The 14,258-nt window shown below is 55.0% G+C and overlaps 2 protein-coding genes across 2 annotated transcripts; both read right to left on the bottom strand.

The window, feature by feature from the left end:
* Positions 1 to 2,744: 2,744 nt before the first annotated feature.
* On the bottom strand, positions 2,745 to 5,518 carry LOC119105596 (armadillo repeat-containing protein 3-like). Its single transcript, XM_037229057.1, has 3 exons — positions 3,535 to 5,518; positions 3,090 to 3,273; positions 2,745 to 2,946 (listed from the first exon to the last, which is right to left on the bottom strand). The coding sequence occupies exons 1-3, from the start codon at positions 5,516 to 5,518 to the stop codon at positions 2,745 to 2,747; spliced, it is 2,370 nt and encodes a 789-aa protein (XP_037084952.1).
* A 1,068-nt stretch (positions 5,519 to 6,586) lies between these two features.
* On the bottom strand, positions 6,587 to 8,204 carry LOC119105595 (trypsin-1-like). The gene has a single exon (XM_037229056.1). The coding sequence runs from the start codon at positions 8,202 to 8,204 to the stop codon at positions 6,906 to 6,908; it is 1,299 nt and encodes a 432-aa protein (XP_037084951.1). The 3' UTR covers positions 6,587 to 6,905.
* Between the last annotated feature and the right edge of the window lie 6,054 nt (positions 8,205 to 14,258).

The raw sequence follows: 14,258 nt of genomic DNA, 5'->3' as shown, positions 1-14,258 counted from the left end.
TCAAACCTGGACGGACCAAATCACGCGACGCCCAGTCAAACAGCCAACGTTGGTATTCATCTAGTTTTAAATTGGGCATTTTGCGAGTGAATATTGGGTACCTACGTTTGCAGCATGGACAATCATTGTGTGATTCTGTGTGGGGAAAGTATCTAATATCGAGATAACTAGTGCTATTTAATTGCCACTTCTTACCACCCAAAGATGTTGGATGTTTCCAAGCGTATTTCACGTTTCAATATGTGGTTTGGACGGAATGAATGAAATCAACACATCCTAATGCAGATTTAGTGGATCGCCACAAAGGTCATGGTTTAGACTGTACGGTAATCTGACTGCGAAAAACAATGCTTGATATTGTAAGAGATCTATAAATGCAGACAGTTGTCGCATACGGCACGAATCTAGGACAATTTTTGTCGCATGACACCTTCATGGTAAGTATTGGCCAGGCTGGTACTGACGGCTGCCCACTCTCCCCAGCTGGCCAGGCTGGTGCTGACAGCTGCCCGCATTCCCCCAGCTGGCCAGGCTGGTGCTGACAGCTGCCCGCTCTTCCCCAGCTGGCCAGGCTGGTGCTGACAGCTGCCCGCATTCCCCCAGCTGGCCAGGCTGGTACTGACAGCTGTTCGCCCTCCCCCAGCTGGCCAGGCTGGCACTGACGGCTGCCCGCTCTCCCCCAGCTGGCCAGGCTGGTGCTGACAGCTGCCCGCTCTCCCCCAGCTGGCCAGGCTGGCACTGACAGCTGTTCGCCTCCCCCAGCTGGCCAGGCTGGTGCTGACAGCTGCCCGCTCTCCCCCAGCTGGCCAGGCTGGTGCTGACAGCTGCCCGCATTCCCCCAGCTGGCCAGGCTGGTACTGACAGCTGTTCGCCCTCCCCCAGCTGGCCGGGCTGGCACTGACGGCTGCCCGCTCTCCCCCAGCTGGCCAGGCTGGCACTGACGGCTGCCCGCTCTCCCCCAGCTGGCCAGGCCGGTGCTGACAGCTGCCCGCTCTCCCCCAGCTGGCCAGGCTGGCACTGACGGCTGCCCGCTCTCCCCCAGCTGGCCGTTCCGGTGGCGGCGCTGTTGCTGTTTAGCACCATGGTCGCCGGACAGTACGGTTACTTGCCGCTGAAGCCTGAAGTGGTGGCTAGCCGGCTGCAGCAGCTGCGCGCCAGCCTGCGCGGCCGCCACGGCCGGCCCGGACGTTACCGACGCGCCCTCTATACCGAACACACGCTCGAGCGCCTCCTGACGGTCAGTGGCCCGAACTATTGTTCTTGACTGCGCGGGTCGCCATGTGTAGGCTGGCCGCTGCGTGATGAGCTTAAAACTGCGCCTTTTTAAACTGGCTATCAGCATGATGGCAAGCAGTCAAGCCTGACCACAGAGTACATAAACTCTTAAAGAACAAATAAATACACAATCTTTGGGCGCGGTGAGAACGCAGTGCGTGCTACCTGCAACTGCGGTACCTGTTCTGCTGATCCGCTGCTGCCAGCCGATCTGAAAAGCGAACAAACCACACAGCCCTTGATTCCACGTGGCTGTTAGTTTATCTCTTTACCGCTGAACATTGCTGCTCCGCAGTGGCTGAAACTTGCCGAAATGTCGTAACAATTGACCCCCACAAAATGCCGCACATTTCTACCACGGTTCTGTAAAAATGGATGTTTCACAAGGATGTCAGCACTCTTTGTATCAGTATGAACATGGAAGAAGAAGCTCACGCTTTGGCCTCAGCAGCCCTCTCTTTTCCAGGCCCTGCAGCTGATGGAGAACACATTGGGGAACGGCCACAAGTTTGGCACGGACACCCACAACACGGTCTAATCAACATCGTTGGCAGTGTGTCAAAACAGTTCTGGATCCTGAATGCATGTCCCTGGTCTTTGCTCATTCTCCAATAGACCCGGGCCCTATCAGACGTCGGTTGAGGCTTCGCGTTCCATCCCCGATGGACGCTGGCCACATTTCAGGTGTCCTTCGCGAAGTATCCGAACGACGTGTGAGTGACTCCTACTGCATGAAAGTGATGCCTTCTCAGGGAAATCAACCACACATGTCTCGCATTCACTATTGAAGTTGCTGTTATATACTGCACATCGCACAAGATGGATGTTGGCGGGCTAAATCACTCATGCTTCGGGCATGTGAGTAACACGATGTATGTATTGTACACGACTTATGTACACGACGTATTCATGTATGCCACGTATACTAGGTCGCACACTACACTGCCTGGGCCAGATGCATTGAACCTTACATTGAACATGTGATTACATCTCGCATTGAACATGGCATTTGTACGAAAGGGGTCTGGATTAGGGGTTGAGACAACCACATATGTGTATATGTTGTGAGAATCTGTTCACTACAATACACGGCTGGAAGGTGCTCACTTTTTGCGGATCAACGGAGCGATGACGTATGGGGTGAAATATGGAGTTTCCACTAACAACAGCCAATTTCCTGGTGTACTCTAGTGATGGCCCATGGTGAGTGACGACCTCTAGTGTAGCCTGCTGCATATTACCGGTGGGAGCTGAGCGCACTGGCACATTCGATGCAGCCCAACCACAGGTGGGATTTTAGTGTCTTGATGTATGGACTCCACGTCCGTCGTTGGTGCCGACGGGGTGACCTGGTGGAACTGAGCCCCCGTTGTATTCAGACTGGCACGATCCACAAATGGGAGCCAAGCCTCCAGATGTCCTCTGGCGCCTGTCAGTGGCGAGATCCTGAGCTCGTCCTCTGCCGCCTGTCAGTGGCGAGATCCCAGCCCGCTGGTGTACTCGACGGCGTCGGCCGAGTCGGCCGGCATCAGTCGGCCGGGCTCGTGCATCAAGTCAACGACCGTGTCCAGGTAGGGGCCCAGCAGCGCCATCTGCCGCTCACCACGCAGCAGCACAGTGTTCCAGTGGCGGCCCGGCGCCACCGCGCCATAGGGTGCACGGCAGGCCAATCTGGTCGGCCAGGAACTTAAAGAGCAGCGCGCGGCACCGCATCCCCGCCCGTTCTACGTCGCCCACGGAGATGACGTTGGAGCACCGGCTGCGCTTCAGCTGCGCCAGGTGCATCTCGGCGGACCAGGTGCCAAGGTGCTCGCGTGCCACAGGCGCCGCCCAGCCGCTGGGCCACGAACTGGGCCAGCGCTGAGCTCTGCGCCCGGTCGCAGGCCAGCGGCTGCACGACCAGACGGGCGTGCTCCACGTAGGCGGCCAGACGGGCGTCCGGCAGCGGTCGGACCTGCTCAGGCTCGCCCTCGCTCGTCGACGACTTGGCAGCCTCCGCTGGTGGCAGTGGAGGCGGGGGCGGCGCCCCGAGAGAAGCTAGCTCAGAGTTCTCGGCGACTGGCCGTTCGGAATCCTCAGAGTTCTTGTGAGGGGCAGCCTCAATCTCCTGATAAGGTGACTGAGCAGCAGGAGTGAGGAGAGCCGACTGGCTGGGATCCTCACTGGCACCTATTGGCAGATCCGAGGGCTTGCTCTCACCCGCATTATCGGGCTTATCGTCCGTGGTCGCGCCGTCTCCTGGCGCGGTATAAGCCACACCTGGTTCTCCTTCCGTGTGCTGCTGGCGAACCCCCTCTAGCGTGCGATCACTCGGCGGTCGCTCGGTGACCAGCTGGCCCTGCTCAGTAGCCACCTGTTCTGCCGACTGCCCGTCTGTTGCGATCTCCTCCTGCCGGTGAGGCGGCTGGGCGTGATCGGCCGCCGGCCGCCCCTCGTCACTGACGTACGGACACGCGCCCGAGTGCAGCAGGTACACCAGGCGAGTGTGACTAAGCGGCTGCTCCATTAGCGTGGCGAGGTCGGGCACCGCCTCGCACGTCTCCTGACGGCCGCAGTCGAAGAACAGGTCGTACAGCTTGTGCCGCACGCCCAGACGGCCGAAGATGCTGTACAGTGCCGACAGGTTCACTTCCATGATGATTTTCAGTGTAGAGGTGGCGCGCAGTCTGCGCAGCGAGCCGATCGCGCCGCCGCTGCAGAGCTGCTCGGCGGCGCTGAAGTCGGAGCCGATCACCTGCAGTGTCCGCACGCAGGCGTCGCGCACCGCCCCGCTCTCGTGCTCCAGCAGATCCATGAAGAGCTGGGCGGCGTCGTACTGGACCACCTGCCGTCGCGCGCTCAGGTTCAGACAGAGCACGCCGAGCGCGTCGCACACGCTAACGAGCACGGCCGGCGAATCGGCTGCCAGGCAGGCCACCAGCCGCTCCGGCGCGCTGCTGGCGGCCACCACCGGGCGCAGCGTCTCCTGTTCGGACAGATTACGCAGCGCGGTGGCCGTGTGCGAGACGGTCTCGTCGTCGTGAATGCCGAGCCGGCCGACCAGCTGCTCCAGCTGGCCGCTGCCACACACCTGGCGACAGGCCTGCTGGTGGTTGTGCGTGGCGGCGGCCAGCGCCATCACGGCAGACTGGAACGCCTCCGGGTTGGAGACCATGCTGAGCAGTATGGTCACCACGTCCAATCGCACCAGCTCCTCCTGCGCCTCCAGCATGTGGCACATGTGGCCGACGGCGCGCGCTGCTCCGTTCTGACTGCCGGCGTGTCCGGTGGCGAGCAAGCTGGACACCAGCACTGGCTCTACGCTGAGCTCGTGGAAGATCTCGCGTACTTCTGCGTTTTCGGACATCTTCGCCAGAAGGAAGCCGCACTGCTCCAGCACGTCCAGCACAGTGGTGGTCTGGATGAACGTCAGGAGATTGACCAGGCCACCGAACTCGTGGATAGCGTGGATGTTGTTGATGTCGAGGATGGCACCGTCGAGGACAGAAAGTGAGCTCGAGTGAAGGTCCTCGAGCTTGGGATCTTCCAGCAATGTGATTAGCTTCTCCAGTCCGCCCTCATCCCGAATGGCGATGCGACCACCTTCTGAACGCATCGCCTTTCTCAGAGCAGACAGCGATAGGCTCTGCAGAACAGGATAGTCGCTACCGAGCAGACCAAGCGCATTCGAGACTCCTCCACTCTCGACAAACGTCTGCACGGCCTGGGGGAAATCCAGCAGCACGAGCAGCGTGTCCAGACAGTTTTTCAGCACGTCCGGATCCTTGGAGGTGAGACGTTTGACCAGGGAACCGACAGCCTCATAACCGAGGAGCATGGCGCGTCCGGTGGCGTCGGAGGCGAGACGAAGCAGGGCACTGCTGGCCACCTCGTCCACCACGCAGTCGTCGTCCTCGCGCAGCACGCGCACCAGGCGCACAACGTTTTCGCTGGAAACGAGCACCGATTGCACCGAGTTGTTGGCGGACAGCTCGCTCAGCGTCATGGCCGACATACGGCGCACGTTGCGGTTCGGGTGCTCCAGGTGATCCAGTAGTAGGACTAAGATATCGTACTGGATCAGCAGGTTCTGGTTCAGTTCACCCTCGTGCGCGAACTTGTACAGCGACTGGCATGCTTTGAGAATGAGGTCCTCCTCGGTGGACTTCAGCATTAGCACCACTGTGTGCGGGATCCTCGTCTCCCAGTTGAAGGTTGGCTCGATTTGTCCGGCCATCGTGTCCTCTTGCCTCGGCTTGGGCATATTCAGAGGTGTGGCGGCTGGTGCTATCGAATAAGCATATCACTACCTTCAGTGTCACTTAAACAGACTGAATTTGACTTTTATCCTGGTTACATGCAAGGCAAGGTGCAAGGTGACTTTTCTTATCTTCTTGCCTATCTCGCTTTCAAAACGCACTCAACATGTAAACTGGGATGAAAACTCGGCTTGTGTGTGGTCTAGATTCCATGTAGGCAACTAAACACTTATCCTACCGCAAGTACGTCGGGCTTTGAGGAGGCGTCGATTTTTTCACCAGCGATAAATCCACGAGCTGCGTACACCAGACGTCTTTCGCGAAACACGTAAGCGAAAGAACTGAATGCAACGCGGCTGACTAATAACGAGCATGTGAATCACGTACCATTAATGTGTGCCTACTGTAGGAGTCAAACGCCCCATGTTCCTTAGAAGGAAGGTGAAAATTTCAAGTTTTTGAAAACAGGAAAAGTGTTAAAGCTTTTCTCGTTCGCATAATGTTTGAAACGCTATCTTGAACAGCATATTTTTATTTGAAAAAGGGCGCAGGGTCAAGGTTGGAGGCAAGTGAAAATTTCCTGAATACGCCGCGTTGTGTTGTTTCGATCTTATTTGAGCCCATGCTTCGCTGATGCGTGATTTGGCGCTACAAGGTCGTCAGAGCGTTGTTCTCGTACGCCCATGGTCAGCAGACTGACTCAACCCAAGGTCGGATGGAGCCCACAAAGAACGGAGCTTAGCACCGACCCAGCGGTACCAACTGCGCAGCTCAAGTCGCACGACAGCACGCTGTGCCGGGCACAGATAAAGTCGCCGCTGGGGCTTTGTTAGGATTTGTCTTTGAAAAGAGCGCCAGTATCCGTGTTTTTTTTTAAGGAAGGAGATAGATGGAAAACTCACTGATCATAGAAAGAAGCGCAGGGCAGGGGATGTTACGCGAACAGTTGGTATTTTAGCGCTGTCATGTCTAGAAATAACGGTAGACATGTATGAGCCATAATGGGATGTGTTATACCATAACGGCATTTGTCTCTTGCGACATAACCATGTTTCCGTGCGAAAAAAGCTGTGGAAGTTTTGAAATGCCTGTATTTTCACCGAAACCGCAAAACAAGCCAACTATACGAATAGGATGCTTCCGCACAGCAAAAGCGGAGAAAACGTAAAGCCAGACATTATGTATCGAAACGATTGTTGCATGCCACGACGCCATACTTGGGACTTGGGTTTGTGCATGTCTGGTTCCTCTGTCACCTGGTGCATGCACAGCTACAACGGTTCAATTTTGTTTCACAGCAGCCACGCGCCTTTCCACACCAGACCATAGAGCATCACACTCCAAAGTGAGTCTGGTCGTTTCCCGTATTACGATGAGACGTCAGGACAGCACCTAACAGAGAGAGGCATCAGCAGTGTTCTGCTGGATCCAGCTGGTGACGGAAGTCACCCTGGCGTAGACACCCGGGTAGTTGGCAAGGGCGCAGCCTCTACCCCAGGAGACCACCCCGATCAGGTTGTAGCGACCTCCGACCGGCGTGACCAGCGGGCCGCCGCTGTCGCCCTGGCAAGAATCCTTGCCGCCGCCGCTGACGCCGGCGCACAGCATGCTGTCGTTGATCGTGCTGTACGCCTGTCTGCACTGATTGTTGGACTGCGTGCGCACGGTGACCTCACGCAGGGCCGTGGCCTGCGAGCCGCCCGAGGAGGTCGTGCCCCAGCCGCTGACGACGGCGTCCACGTTGACAAAGGCTCCGCTGGAAGGCAGGCACGCCGGCGCCACCCTGTTGTTCAGAGATGCAAAGTTGATAGTCTGGGTCAGCCTCAGCAGGGAGAAGTCATAGCCAGAGCGGGACGGTGATCTGTAGTTTGGGTGTTGAATAATCCGTGAGACGCTGAAGCGAAGCTCTCCGTCCGAGGCGCCGATCCTGTGCTCCCGGAGCAGCACCTGGACCTGGGACGCAGAGTCACCTGAAGTGCAGTGAGCTGCCGTCAGCACGTACCGGTTGTTGATGACGGTGCCGCCGCAGTAGGTTCGGGTGCCGCCGGGGCTCACCAGACCCGCCTGCCAGGGGTACTCGTTGACCTCGGTCTGGACGCCGCCGACGATGCGCGACGCTCTGTTGGGGACGCCGCAACACTGGTCTCCGGATGGCGCCTGCGTGGTGGCAGCCGTTGTCGCAGCCGTGGTGCCTCCACTGCTGTTTGGGACAGTAATATCACAGCGGAACCCTGTCCTCCTTACGCTGTAATCTGATTTGAAAACTATGTTGAAGTCAGTGCTGCTCTTGGTGGCGATGCTGCCGAGGTTTCCACAGTACCTGTCTCCGTCGAATGACAAGAAATCGTAAGCACAAGACGAGTGATATTCCAGATTGAAGGCGCTGCAGCCGACGTCGATCACCTGGCCCTGCTGACCTCTCAGCTGGTAGCGTTGAAACACGTTGTTGGGGTACGACCTGGGAAAGCGGGGCGAGGTAAAGTAGTATTCGCCCGGCTCGAGCGAGAACACAGCTCTGTCCTCGGAGTCAGGCGGCGGCAGAGGCTGCGCTTGGCGCGGCTGCGGAGGGGGCACGGACGACTCCCGGGACTGGGGCGGCGGTCGCGGCTCCGAGCCGGCGCTGCCCGAGGGCGGCGGCGGCTTGGCCAGGCCGACGCCCAGCACGAGACACCACACGACTAGACGAAGCATCTTGTAGCTCTGTGGTGGTGCTGAAGGGACCGAGCTGCATATATACCTCCCAGGTCACGCGCAGCGGATGGGCACGTGTGTGACGCGAGGCGCTCCGCTGACAAGAACACACAGTCAGCATACCTGGTGCGTACGTCAGGAGCTTCTGACACAAGTGTGCAGTGCCTTTGAAAGCTGCGAGCAAGAAACCGACTGATTCGCCCATTCCGCTTCGATTATGCTGTGTCGCTTGTTTGCCAAGTGACAAGATAATGCGCCACAGCACGATGTGAATGTCATGTAACACCAGTGATGGGCAGCTATGGGGCGATGGTCAGGTGAGGCTGGGTGGAAGAAAGAAGGCAGCTATGGGGCGATGGTCAGGTGAGGCTGGGTGGGAGAAAGAAGGCAGCTATGGGGCGATGGTCAGGTGAGGCTGGGTGGGAGAAAGAAGCCAGCTATGGGGCGATGGTCAGGTGAGGCTGGGTGGGAGACAGAAGGCAGCTATGCCTATTTGATGGACAGTGTGGAATGGAACGAGCAACAACGTTTCTAAATTCTTGTGCCGTTGCGAGTAAAAAGCTGCAGTTTCATAGATGAATTTTCAAACCCTATCCCATCAAAGGCCGAACAGCACAGATATTGTCGCTTATGCGTCTTCTCAGGTGATGGTGCTGTAACGTAATGACCTATGCACTGACATATTCTGAGTACCATTCTGTTGTAGTGCTATTTGTGGTGCCGAGCAATGTTACAGACTGGATAACCAGCACATGTCGCAGTTTTCTACGAATTCACCTCAATTGTTTCCATAGAACCCATCTCTTCCAAATATCCTGGACTGGCCCCAAACCACCCTGCGCGGAAAGTGAACTCATGCTCATGACATCGCTAGCATGTACGTTTGCATTTAAGTTGCTTTTGGTATTCCAGGCATGCTCTCGTTAAAGCTTATTCTCTCGGTTCCTTGTACCATAGGCGTCGTTTTGTGTTCTAAGCGCCTCTCCCACATTTCAGCTGCTATCAAATATCACTGTGCACAAATGCCACTTTGCCACCTCCGTGATCTGGGACAGACACCGGGCTCGTCATTCATCGTCACTTGCTGCGTTTCTCAAAGCGGGCGCGTCGTTTGGCCCGACAGACATAGAAAGGTCAGCTGGTAACTGGTCGATGATAGTCAAACCAGGCCCGGGGCGGACGTACCGTAGCATTGCGCAGTTTGAATCACTCCACAGACCTGACGAAAGGGCAGATGCAAGGTTACCCGTTGAACCGGACGGCATAGTTTGGTGGTGGGATCATGGTAAACGCAGCAAGCAATGCTCAGCAGAGACCCCAAAATCAAATACACCTATGAGCACCATTTGAAATGCATGCATCAAAAACGTGCTTTCTTCCACATTCGCTTTTGTGTGCTTGGCACAAATAAACTCAGTGGTGGTCTATTATAAGCGGTGACTTCTCGCCTACCTCTTCGTCAGTTTCAGCTAGTCTGGTGGCGTCGGAAGTGTGGCGCAGATGCGTCCGACCGAACGCCTCCGCCGATGGCGTCAGCGCCGTCCGCATTGCGCAAGTGCCGTTCAAAGCACGATGACAAGCCGATGCCAGGAAGCCTATGACAAGCAAGAACGGAGATCCAAACCACAATCGGCAGGTGCTGGCGGCCCAAGTGGAGCGCATTATCGACACATCATGCTTCGGGCGCCGCGCACTTGTCTGGCCCGTTTGACGGTACGCTTCATTACATATGTCTTGCAATGCTGTCATTCTTGCATCATCGACCCTCGTATGCTTCCGATGGTCATATCTACGAAGTTGATACCTTTATGTTTGCTGCATTGTTGCTGCGCGGTTTGCAATGACGCTTTTTATTCTCGTTTTAGCAAAACACAGATAAATAATTGCTTTAGGTGGACTGATTTATTCAACCAGATACCTGCGTTACAGTTTGTGTGGATATCATGAAAGCTGTAAAATTGAATGCTTCTACTCCCACCCGAGTAGTGCACAGCCACGAGTGTGCATGGATGCCAGTGCTGTCTTGCAAACCGACGAGCCTGTGCGCACACGCATCACTTGACTAGCAAGCTAGGCAAACCAGCGTGGGTTACCTCAGTGCCGCCTGCTAGCCTGAACACCAATTGGGAAGAGGCGCCCAAGCCTGCCTAGGAAGCGAGGCTTCAACAACTTTTTCAGTGTGCCTCACTGCTCTCTGAGGACACTGCAGCAGACGTGTCATGCGAGGCGGCGTGTGTATTGTTTTCCAGGACCGACACACCTGCCGCTTCATGACTCAGTGTGCCAAGGCATGTCTCGCCGCTCGAAGCGTGTTTTGCCAGGTGTCTTTGTCATTGGCAGAGGAGGATGCCTGATGCCGCACGCCTTGTAGCGACGCCGCGCAGTCTCTCGACCACCGCCGAGATTCCCTGACGTGCGTGCGGTGGTGCGCGCGACATGTGCGTGCCTCCGAGCGCGGGGAAAGACTTCAGGTAAGGGCACACGACGGCGGCTGATTGCCCACTGCTTGTTACAAAACGCCAAAACGTATGATTAGAAACGTTCTACAAAACATGAATTTTGTCGGAACATGCCCGATATATATATATATATATATATATATATATATATATATATATATATGTGTGTGTGTGTGTGTGTGTGTATGTGTGTGTGTGTGTGTGTGTATGTGTGTGTGTGTGTGTGTGTGTGTGTGTGTGTGTGTGTGTGTGTGTGTGTGTGTAGTGTGTGTGTGTGTTCGTGTGTATTTGTAAATACTTAGTTTACGGACACATAAAAATGTCATCCACCTGGGATGTGGGAACATCTTGGTTTATGGGGACATGTCATGTCCCCACAAACTGATTAAAGAAGAACTGGCACTGGGGGGTCCTTTGCGACGTTAGCTCGAGAGCTGGTCGATTTTTTACGGGCACGCATTTTTACGTTCCCACATCCCACCATTATAACATTTGGAGCAAGGCCATGTAATAAGGTATGATCATCCGGGGATTTTTCCGGCACTTTCCCTTCACTATTACAGTGAGGTCACAAAGTCGCAGCCTGGCACCACCGCTCCGCCTGTATTATCTTCGCGTTTGCTACACCGGTGCACCTAATAACAAATGCACCTGATGATCGCCACAGGGCGCTACAAGAGGCACTATGAGGAAATATGAAAGGGGGGATTTTTTCCACGCTGGGTGTATAACAGCGAACATAGGCTTGGGAACCAGGAACCTGTGTGCCATGGCACTCCCACTTGCAGAGAATGCCAAATATTGAGTCTATGGCGATATATCAAAGTTGGCCAGCCTACAGCTGCTTAAATGCAGCCTGGCGAGCCTGCCCAAGGTCCAGCCACTGCAAGAGGAGGAACTGACCGGCACCAGGATCATCATCCGAACTGTTGCGCTGAACCTCAACACTATACATCATGACGCGCCGGGTTGCATTGGTGTGTGGTGTAGGCAGTTTGAGACGACGGAAGTGGTGTGCTGCCTGGTAGAACAAAGGACATTGTGGACATTGCACATTGCATAAACTATGACACGAAGCCTCCGAGGGTCGTGGTGCGTGGCGTTAATCAAGAAAATATCCGTCACGCCATGCAGCCAGTTCATCGAACACACGTGTGACTCATAATTCACCATATTTTACTGAAACGATTCTTGCCCCCGGCATACACTTCATTGTGCACACTTGGCGAGGGCGCAAAGCAAACAGGGAGGGGGCGCGGAGAACACAAGTTTATGTTTTTCAGCTTAAATCTAGAGTTATGCGACATGATAGCCAGTCTGAAACAACCCAAACGTTTATCTGCGACGAAACCGTCTATGCCTAAGACAGCCACACAAGCATGCAAGACAAAGAAGGCATGAAGATGCCCACTTGAGGTTACTTACGTATGCTCACATTAGCACAACGATGTTCATATAACGCTGTCCACCTGATGTCCCACCTGTTTGGCTGCGCGTCTGGCAGCAGCCCGCTCAGCCCCAGCCTCATTAAGCCATCCGAGGCGCAGATGGATGTTCGTCGTCACCAGCTTCCGAGCAATCCGCTTGGCCAGTGTAGAACTTTCTCATCAGGAGTTTTTTGAGGCAGTCGACGATACCAATGTCTCGGTCCATGCCTCACCCCATCACTAGCTGGAACATGATCTCGAAGCTTCGGCAGCGCTCGTCTAGGCCGGCAACGGTACCATCACACCACTTTGGCTGATCGCGTGTATCCAGCTGTCTGGCACACGGCTGGGTGGTGCTTCTCGGATCGAGAGCCCCATACTTGGATCGAGGTGTTCGCACTTGGTCGCCACGAAGCCGGCAACGAGGGTCAGCGACATGTGCTCGATGTTGACTTCGTCCATCTCGTCGCCGCGGCGGGGCCATTTTCGGTCCTCTCGCCGTCACCACCATGGAGCATGTCTTCGCCCGACTCGTTGACCCTATTACAAGTCACCAGTGCTGTTTCTCATTGCGACAGCAAAACGCGTTGGACCAGGACATGCCCTTACGTTCGTTGTCGCATGCTTGTTTTTATACACAGACACATTTTTGTGTGTTTCAGCGTGACATAATCTGAGCGGGTAAGAGGGACGGTCGATGACCGACGAGTACTGCACTGCGTGCACCATTCTGATATCTACCGCTCCTGGCCCTGGCCACGGATTTGTCAGGATGGCACCGTTTCATGGTCCCATTTCAGTGCATCTGCTGCCCGGGAGGGGGGGGGGGCGCCATTACTGTTTTCCAACGCAAAAATCGCGAGAACAGAGCGGCCCTGCGAGCCCCCCCCCCCCCCCCCCCCCCCCCCCCACCTCCATTCGTTTCTGCTCGTGAGGTTGAAGATCTATGGTTTAGACACAGCAGTAGTTTTTTTACCAAGATATTACTGTATGTAATCCCGAACATTGGTGCCCAGGCAAATAGCTTTTGTTTGAAATCTCAGACATTAGCATGGACAGTGACACGAACAGTCCAAAAGTAGTTCACTAGTAACAAGACTCGCATATAGGCAGGCGGACATGTACGGCACCCCATAGGCGTAGGAACGTTTCAAAAAGTGGGAGGGGGGGCAAGCTCAGGGTGTACTTCATGAACTTTTTTCTGGAAAGCGAGCCAGATGGCCGGCGGGGGGAAGGGGGTAGGGATGGAGGTTGTTATCGCTCTTTATTCAAATGTCATGGCTGCTATGCTAGATATGCATCTAGAGCTCTTTATCACTGGTGCACAATCCTGCCCATTCCACTCATCTGCCATTTGGCAAATAAGGCTATCCAACTTCCCTAGATTATTCGTCGATTTTAACATTGTCTTTCCTGGGGGGGGGGGGGGCGAAATTCCACGAGCAGGTAGGCATCTTGGGTCATGAAGAAAGCATCTGCCTATACAGTGTAGATGCAAAATACGGTCTGAATATAGGCTGGTGAGAATTTTGAAAATGGATAGATGGCTCACAGTGCGGCAGATTTTTCATGGGCCTTCAATTCGCTGGCTGCTTTTCAAGAGATAAGATTTGTTGCAGCATTTTAGGCGAAAACAAATTCGGAAGCTTGAAAGTGCTAGAAACAGTGCGAAAAAGCCATAAAACTAGAGATTCTCTGTTAGGAATCAAGCCGCATAAAAACGCCCATCTGTCATATGTTCCTTATCTAGGCCCTGCTCCTGTCAACCGTCGGTGGCCACTGCCCTGGCCCGGATGTCTCCCGTATGACTGGCTGCGAACTAATTGTATGGCTTCTTTGTTGCATACTTTTGGACCAGCGTTACTACTACATGGTGTATGAAACACATATTGGACACCTGCAACAGTATCTTTTCCGAACTATCTTCCCTCACACCACACCGTCGCAGAAAAATAGCCTCCGGGAAGCTGTCTGGCTTAGGAATGAATTGGCCCAGCGGACACTTCATTGCCCATCATGCAACGTATACGACTTGTTGTGCTTTTGTATGTACGCAGGGGCGTAGCCAGAGCCTTGCCAAGGGGGAAAACAAGGTTGACGAAAGTCCATCTTATGGTGATCCCCCCCAAATCCCTGGACATAGCTTGCTTGTTAACAAGTGACACAGT

This window comes from Pollicipes pollicipes, unplaced genomic scaffold, assembly GCF_011947565.3.
Source record: "Pollicipes pollicipes isolate AB1234 unplaced genomic scaffold, Ppol_2.1 Scaffold_6138;HRSCAF=7277_pilon_pilon_pilon, whole genome shotgun sequence".
Taxonomy (NCBI): domain Eukaryota; kingdom Metazoa; phylum Arthropoda; class Thecostraca; order Pollicipedomorpha; family Pollicipedidae; genus Pollicipes; species Pollicipes pollicipes.
The sequence above is the reverse complement of the archived record's forward strand: the minus strand, read 5'-3'. Positions and strand labels throughout refer to the sequence as shown.

Bases quoted from the DNA above. Each gene is read 5' to 3' on its own strand.
- LOC119105595 (XM_037229056.1), bottom strand. From the start codon at position 8,204: ATGCTTCGTCTAGTCGTGTGGTGTCTCGTGCTGGGCGTCGGCCTGGCC.
- LOC119105596 (XM_037229057.1), bottom strand. From the start codon at position 5,518: ATGCCCAAGCCGAGGCAAGAGGACACGATGGCCGGACAAATCGAGCCA. The intron at 3,274-3,534 runs GTGTGGCTTATA...CACTGCCACCAG, and splicing joins GCACACGGAAGGAGAACCAG to CGGAGGCTGCCAAGTCGTCG. The intron at 2,947-3,089 runs GCGAGCACCTTG...CTGGCCGACCAG, and splicing joins CTGGGCGGCGCCTGTGGCAC to ATTGGCCTGCCGTGCACCCT.